The sequence below is a fragment of the Athene cunicularia genome (assembly GCF_003259725.1).
Source record: "Athene cunicularia isolate RWA chromosome 14 unlocalized genomic scaffold, athCun1 chr14_part1, whole genome shotgun sequence".
Classification (NCBI taxonomy): domain Eukaryota; kingdom Metazoa; phylum Chordata; class Aves; order Strigiformes; family Strigidae; genus Athene; species Athene cunicularia.
Window position 1 is genome coordinate 13170343 of NW_020799118.1, and position 7875 is coordinate 13178217.

The 7875-nt window shown below is 46.9% G+C and overlaps 1 protein-coding gene across 4 annotated transcripts in view; it reads right to left on the reverse strand.

Moving 5' to 3' along the window:
• Nucleotides 1-7455, reverse strand: part of CACNA1H (calcium voltage-gated channel subunit alpha1 H) — a 127430-nt gene extending 119975 nt beyond the window's left edge. For all 4 annotated transcript variants that reach the window (XM_026858812.1, XM_026858813.1, XM_026858811.1 and 1 more), the window contains exons 1-2: nt 7349-7455; nt 4290-4423 (exon numbers count right to left, since the gene is read on the reverse strand). In XM_026858812.1, coding sequence (XP_026714613.1) covers nt 4290-4423; nt 7349-7441 — 227 coding nt within the window. In that variant the 5' untranslated portion in view covers nt 7442-7455. The remainder of the gene's footprint in view (nt 1-4289; nt 4424-7348) is intronic.
• Nucleotides 7456-7875: the final 420 nt, after the last annotated feature.

Sequence of the window (7875 nt, forward strand, 5' to 3'; positions counted from 1 at the left end):
TCCATTAGTTTATCATGCTCTGGCCAGCGGCACATCTGCAGCCTTCCTGGGGAGATTACTGCACAACTCCGTGCAGCTCAAAGCCAATAAGATGTTTATGATATTATACCCCCTACTAGCACCCCAGCGTATTGTCACGCCAGCTTATCTCTCCCCATATGACAAAAATGTGAATAACCAAGCCGAAAAATGGCGTTAAAGTAGTTTGGGCTCCATTTTATTATTAAGAATCGGGAACATTTTCTTTTGCATGCTCCGTCTCCATTTCACATAAACATTTCTCTTCCAGGCTGGGAAGGATGTTAAGTCAAGTCAGTTTTCTTGGTCTTTTATAGCAATGAGTGGCAAATGTGTGTAGTGTTGATTTTTAATGGGGTTATGGCTAGTTAGCATGGCTGTAATTACAATTTATGAGTTTGACTACGGGGAAGCACTTGTAAATATGTCACAAATCTCTCACCACGCCTGTTCAAATAACATAACAGCATCAAAAGCAACCCTGCGAGTAAGCTGTTGGATCCCATGGAGAAAGAGCTTTTGTTTTGTTTTGTTTTTTTAAATAAACAAACAGATATGTAAGGAGGAAGGCAAATACAAGCTGAAATGCTACAACCTAGTACTTCAGAAGCCTCAGTAGAAAGAGAGATTTTCAACTTGTGTCCTGCAGCCAGGGTGGACCAGAATTGTTACGTGCCATCAAGAAGCAAGAGCTGAATGGATTTCAGGCAACAGGAGAAGGGGGTTTGGTTTTGGGCCAGCCTTGCTCGGGCATATCATCGCCCATGTGCCCATGTTCTGCTCTGCTGGAGCCTTGCACTTTGCATTTGGTGCCTTGCCCTGCTCTACAAAGTTTAATTGGGAATATCTAGATGTTCTGATGCTTGTTTCTCTTTGGTGTAACCCTGAAATATCACTGGCATTGCACTGAGGTGACTTTTGCCCATTAGCCTTAATTTGTTATGTGCAGAGGCCCTGCTGATTTTGAGCTGTTTTTAGTGATAACCTTTCAGAGATATAATTTTCTTCTTAAGTAGTTAGTGCGTCTTTATAAATTAAAACCACCTTAAAGCTTGTACATAGGAGCTGAGCTGAACATGATGAACAGCTTTAAAACTCAGCACGGCATGAAAACAGGTTTTAAATCTAACGTGTGTTCATTAAGCAGCCGGAGCAGAGCAGTGGGAAGCAGCCCGGAGCTGCATGAAGGACCACACAGTGGGAAAGCCATCGGAAATGCCCGTTCACACCTGCATTGAGGGGCCTGGAGCCAGCACCAGGTGTCTGCTCAAACAGACCTTGCAGGAATAGACAAAGCATTGTTTAAAGTCCCTGAAGTGAACAGTGCCGAAGCCTGAATCTGTTTGCTGGCGTGGTCCCAATACAGCACACTCGCAATTTATCGGGTGGCTGAGTAAGTGGATTTTAGTGTAACCGATACAGGTTTTGAACTACTATTAGCATGTAAAAAGTATGAAATGCTCCAGTGGGAGCTGGTTTTGTACTTCGCATAACACATGCAACTATTAGTGTGTTAAAGGGCCAACTCCTGGGACCTCACTTCTACTTGGCACTTGGAGTTCCAATGGGGCTGATAAAAGATGAATAATCCAGGATTTGGCCTAGGAAACAGACTTTCTGACCCTGATACTTTGGACTTCCGTGATACTACATTTAGGATTTGAAAGTAAGTCTCAGGAGGATCTACACTGCCCACCAAAGCCAACCTGAAACACTTGATGGATTCCAGATTGGACGTTCTATAAGCAGTGAAAACATTTGAAACCTTCATGAAAAAGTCAAAGGTTTCTTTGTCAAGGCCAAGCTTGGAGTCCTGTTCTCATATCACACTTGTAAACCAAGAATACCCTGGAAATGCCTGACAGAAACCTGCTGGAGCTGGAAATTCTGGGTATGCAGGGACCAGAGGTCTAGGTGGACTGGCACTGGGGAGGCAATTCCCTGCAGCCTCTGGGTACTGAATAAAAGGAGGCACAAGCCTTTGTGATGTCTTCTACCATGAACAGTTTCCAGTCCTTCAGCTGTCAAGTTAAAGATGTCCAAAGCATATCATATGAGCCTGCAACATCTCCAGGGACTGGATGCACAAGAAACCTCTCTGGTTTCAGCTCTTGTGGACAACATTTTTGATGCTCGGGAAATGCTTTCAACTTGGCTGCTGGACAAACTGAAAGGTTGTAAGCTCCATTCGGTCTGAAATTTTCCAGGGTACATTTCTCAGGCAAGCAAAACATGAAAGGGCTTTCAGTGCTGGAACAAACTTCAGACACAATCTGTTGCTAGAGGCAGAAGATATGTTTATTTTGTAGTTTCCCGGCTTACCCTCCACTCTCTTTTGTATACTTGCTAGTAAGCCAAATCAGCTTACTTGAGGAGACCGAATGAGACAAACAAAGCAGGCAGCACTGCCTATCACTTATTTTCCTTCTTATCAGAAAAAGCCTCATAACTTCATCACATCCATCCGCTTGCTGGAAAACGCAGCTCTTGTTATTCCAGTAGTGTGATCCCTGATAAAACCACCTCCAGTTTTAGAAGCAGACATTGGATCGAATGATGGCAGTGGGAGAGGTGAAGGACCACAGCCCATTGTGCAGCTTCTCCTTGCCCTCCACCAGTGTTACTGGCCAGTCCAGCGCTCAGACCAGCCTCTTCCGAGAGATGGCAAATAACGTCACAGGTACAGCTCAAATACACCAAAATCATCTGGAGATGGCCCAGATCAGCCAGAGAAGGGGCTGTTCCTCTTCTCATCTTCAGCCTGAGTAACGCCAGACTGGCAGGAAGGCTTCCCATCGGGGTCTTCTGATGCCTCTGCTGGTTTCATTCTTCTCATATGCCAGCCATGGAGGGTGGGAAAATACCCTGGAAAACTACCAAGTTGACTCACCAGCTGCCTTTCCCCACGTCCCGGGTGCTACATGAACAAAGATCCTGGTGCCAAACCTGACTCAGGTATGAGCAGAGGGCTCAGCCTTTCTGCCTGTATGTGCTGTTTTACTCTCCTGCTTCGCTGGGATGATCTGTCTGATGATGTGGGAAACCTCTGCTCGCCCATCAGGAGAACTCATCCTGCAGGTTCAGCGTGGGGAAACACTGTCGGCACGTTGGTTATGGATGGCAGATTTCTGATCCCGAATTCCCCCTGCAACCACAGCCTTGCTCTTCCCCTACTACTTCTGGCTTAATGTTGCAGCAGCTTTGGAAAGAAAAAATAATTAACTGCTTCTTTTGTCCCTGCTGTTCTTTCCTGGGCTGTAACCACACACAGAGTCAAAAGGAAGTTCTGCTAAGGAGAGCTCATGTTTTATTCAAACCAGTAAGGCCATTCCTAATTGTATTCCAGACAAATAACATGGAGCAAAACAAAACTCCATTAGTGCAGTGAAGATTGTACATCACTAATGTAAGGATAAAAATGCCCCAACATATTACAGGAATGTTCTAATTAACCCCAGGCTGGTCATTATAAACCCAGGAATTCAGAAATAAGGCAGAGCTCTGTAATTAAAGCTGTCTATCCCTTTCTAGGGTATACTAAGCTGATAAGAGAGCCGGGAGTATCTGAAATCCATTTATTAATAGAAAAAAGTTTTAGACTTGCCATGCTTTTTAGTCCACTCCGTTTTCTCCTACAGGTGTGAGGGCATTTGTGTTAAAAACACCCAGATCTTCCTTATATCAGTTTATTAACACATCCTGCACAAATAAGCAGCTGTGAGAGATGGTATTAAAATGTAAACCAAGAGAACTTTACAGGAGGCATTTGCATGCACTTGTAATTTGTGTCAACTTATGGCCAGCTTCTTCCACTGGTATTTCAACCTCCTGAACCAGACTTTTGGGCTAGATTCTTCTTGTTTGGCTGATTTCTGTCTCTCTGCCTCACTCTAATGCTGTCACATAGCAGGAGTGGGGCTGAGCTGCTGTGTGCTTTTCCCACCCATTCTGGAGACAGCAGTCTTAACTGCAAGCACTGGGACATACCGGCCACCGCAAGGACTAGATCAGCGTGTACTTGATTTAACAAGAGATGACACTGACCAAAGGATTGCTACTGACAACCAGATGGCTTTTGCCCTGACATTCATACCCCACTCCATAATCCGGCATAGTTGCCAGAGGTGAAACCAAATGAGACTTATGAGACTTGAGCCTGGCAGCTTTCACAAGATGTTATGAAAACCAGCCAGGACAACCTACAGATTTAGCTCTCTTGGGTTTTCTTGCTTTCAACACGAAGAGCAAATTTATGAGGTTTTGTTACTGACCCCGCCATCACGATGAAGAAGTCCAGACGATTCCACGTATCTCCAAGGTAACACTTCTGCCCGAAGATCCCCAGAGCCACCATCTTGATGACCATCTCCACCGCAAAGAAAGCGAAAATGAAGTCGTCAAATGCCTGGAGACCAGTAAAAGATTATTACAGTCAGTTCTGCTGCGCTCTCTTATCAGGGAAAGGAAAAGCAGAGACCTGAGCGCTCCTATCGCAGAGGCACTCTGCATACCCTGGCAGACGCTGCAAGGCGAAGCAGTGGTACCGAAGTGCCACCTACTGAACTCAGAAATAAAACCTGCAATACGTGATAGGTGGTGGCATCCCCTGAGCACAGCTCCTGGGTCAGTCCACTGCCTGGGAAGCATTAGCAGCTTCTATTAATCTACTGACAAAGATAAAAGGACATCACTGTTGTACAGTTGGGTCTGGGAGGTCACAGCAACTTGCAGAGGAAGCTGTGTTTCCAGACGGGGCAGCTCACACCTCCTAGAAAGAATCTGTCCCATCTAACACAGGGGGATGTGCTTCACCTCTGAAGACTTCCCAGACTCAAAACAACCAGGTCTCTACCCACAGACCCAGACACAGCTGGGAGTAAATGTGCACATCAAGCAGATGCCAAAGAAGTAACTGTAAGGGCATCCCACTGGCAAGCCTGTGTGTCCAGTGCAGGACCTCTTAATGAAGGTCAAAAGTTTGGGGTTTAGATTACCGTGAAAACAAGAAGAGAAAATAAAGGTGCACAAATTAATCCATTGCTGCCCTACAGAACATGCTTCAGCCTTTACCTCAAGAATGACTTCTACAGAGCAGCGGGGACTTGGAGAGCTGTGATTTCTCCAGCCTTCCTGGAGACTACAGTTACACACATGAAAAAGGAATGTACTGGATACCAGGAAATGGACTCTGTTGTAAATACTCTTCTACACGTTGCCTGTAAACTTGAACATCAGGAGATACAGATTGCTTTTAAATCACATGCAGAGGCTTTGTCGTTTTGAATGTCAGACTTGATAAAGCACAGGAACTTTGCAATCTACAGACATGACTGCTGCTGTGCAAACCACTCTTTTAATGACCATACCGTTTGGTATTGTGTCTCTGGCACGTCCATACTGAGGCCTGAGTGGATTAATGGTAAAAATAATAGAGCGTCCACCTCAAAGCCAAGTTCTCACTGCGCATCCATGTACCTCTGCGTGGTGGCGTGTGAGCACCATCTTCTCTGCCTGTTGGCTTTATCAACCAACCTTTCCTTTGATAAACTACACAGAAATTTAATTCATGCTCCATTATTTCAGTTCATTTAATAACTGGCATCCAAACTCCTCCATAAAGGAGTTCAGGCTTTCCTACCTCATGTTCAGGCTTCCATTCCCTCCTGCAAGCTGTGACAGCGTGAGGGATAACAATGGCTTTACTTGCAGTCCTTTACTGCCTGCAAACCTTTCAGGATAACACTTTGGGGTTTGCAAATATACATTGTCATCATTAAGATGGTATTAGAAACCAAATTCAGTGCCTGGGCTCCTCGCAGCTGTACGAGTGTCTATTCTGAGGAGAACAGACCATGAAAGCTGTCTGTTTGCAACCTGATTAAATTATGAAAAAAAAGAAGCAAGCAAGGAACATTCAATAATGTCACCTCCTCATCCAGGCAGGATTCTCTTTGTCTGCCTGGACACTCTGGCAGGAACAGGCATCCTCCAAAGTCCCACATGCAGAAAAATGGCTGGCATGTAGCGTGTAACCTTTCAAGAGAGATCAGACACTTTCTGATGGGCTCTCTGAGGGATGCTCAGCCTACAGCTGCCTGCAGTGTGACATTTTCTGGTGAAGGAGGTGGACTTACTATCTCTGGATGCTGCTTCACATCAACCCTGTGCCTGACCCTCTGAGACAATCCCCGTGCTGGATGCCTCTGGTGGCAGCAGTTTCTCAAAAATTGATCCCATTCCACAACAAACCTCTAGTGGCTTCTCAATTCATCAGGTTTACTTGGCTCTGCATTTAAGGGATCCTCTTTTAAGGTTGAAAGAGGGTTTCATGATAAACTCTGCTACTCCTGGCATCTGCAGGCAGTTCTGGACCAATCTTTGCAAGAGGCAGGAGAGGCTGGTTGGAAGGATCCCACTGGCCTTCCCGTATGGCTGAAATGCCCAAAGGGAAGTGAAGCAGCAGATCTGTGCGAGATTTGCACAAACCAAGCCTGTTACCACGTGTCGGTAGTCCCTGCTGAGGTTGATGTAATGCATCAGAAACAAGGAAAGTTGGTGCCAAGCCTGAGGACTCAGTTGCTGCAGGAAGCCCAGCGCCAAGGTGCAGCCCACACACCAGATGCTGCTGGGATGTGCTTCCAAAATGAATCCTGCAGGCATATGGCAGCGAGGGGATTGCCAGGATGCAGCAAGGGATGAAGTGACAAATGTGATGATGCCCCACTAAGCTTGGGGTGGCCAACGAGGGTCTGAGAGCTCTTCCTAAAGTTCAGTTATCCTGGCACTTGGCAGTGCTGCACTTCAGCTGGTGGGGCTCTGCTGTGGAGCAGAGCAGGCACGGGCCTGTCCCGTGCTTTTTAGTTCATGAAGAAGGGAATGAAATGGCAGAGTCACCGGTGCTGTACTGCAAAGACCAGACTGCAGCAATCCAGAAGATGCTGGCTGGGGTGGAACCAACTGACTGCAAACAAGAGGTTCCCTGCAGCACTGTCCATCCTGTAATTAAAAAGTGTTGAACACCTCCAGTGGGAGCCGGATGCCCAGTTTTGAGCTCCCCTAGCCTTACTGAATATGTAGAGAAAGGATCTTGCTGGGGTAAGCCCACATCAATCAGCCTTTGAGTCTCACCTAGGGCCATGGAAGCAGGTCTCCTTGGAGGACAGGCTTTAGATGCCAAAGTGTGGCTTACTGGAAAAAACTATCCCTATGGGCAGGGGTCTCGGGGCTGGATCCTGGGGAAAAGGGTCAAGATGGGGGTCCCAGCTCCCAGGGCAGACACCCCCCTCCACCCCACACATCCCAGGCAAGTGGGACAGCACGGGATCCTTACCTCCAGGATGGTGCACCGCTCCGACTGGCACTCCACATCCTCGCAGGGCTGGAACATGCCCAGGGTGACGCAGTTCAGGAGGATGACCAGCATGCTGACGTGCTCGAACCAGGTGAGAGGAGGGTGTTAAGGAGAGCACACACTCCAGTGGCCATCGGGAGGGGGGAAGCTGAGGCAACCTGCTATTTATGTGTCAAAAAGCCTTCACGCCTTGCACAAGTAAAGAAGAGAAAACATCTCAGATTTGCTAAGGTTTGAAGTTTTTGGCAACTGAGGAAAGGGCCTTGGAAAGGGTACCCCTGCTGAGATGAAGGGACAAAGGATGCCTTTAATTTCCTATATAGCAGCAAAGCCAGAGAAGCACAAGCTACGCTTTCCACCTCAGGTCCCCCACATTTCATCCTCTTCTGTTCTTCCTGCATGCTCAGGGGTAGCTGAGAGCACAGCTGCCTCTGTCCTCCTCCCACAGCAACTTTCAACTCCAAATCTCAAAGGGTTTTAGCAGTGAATCACCCCACATGTCCACT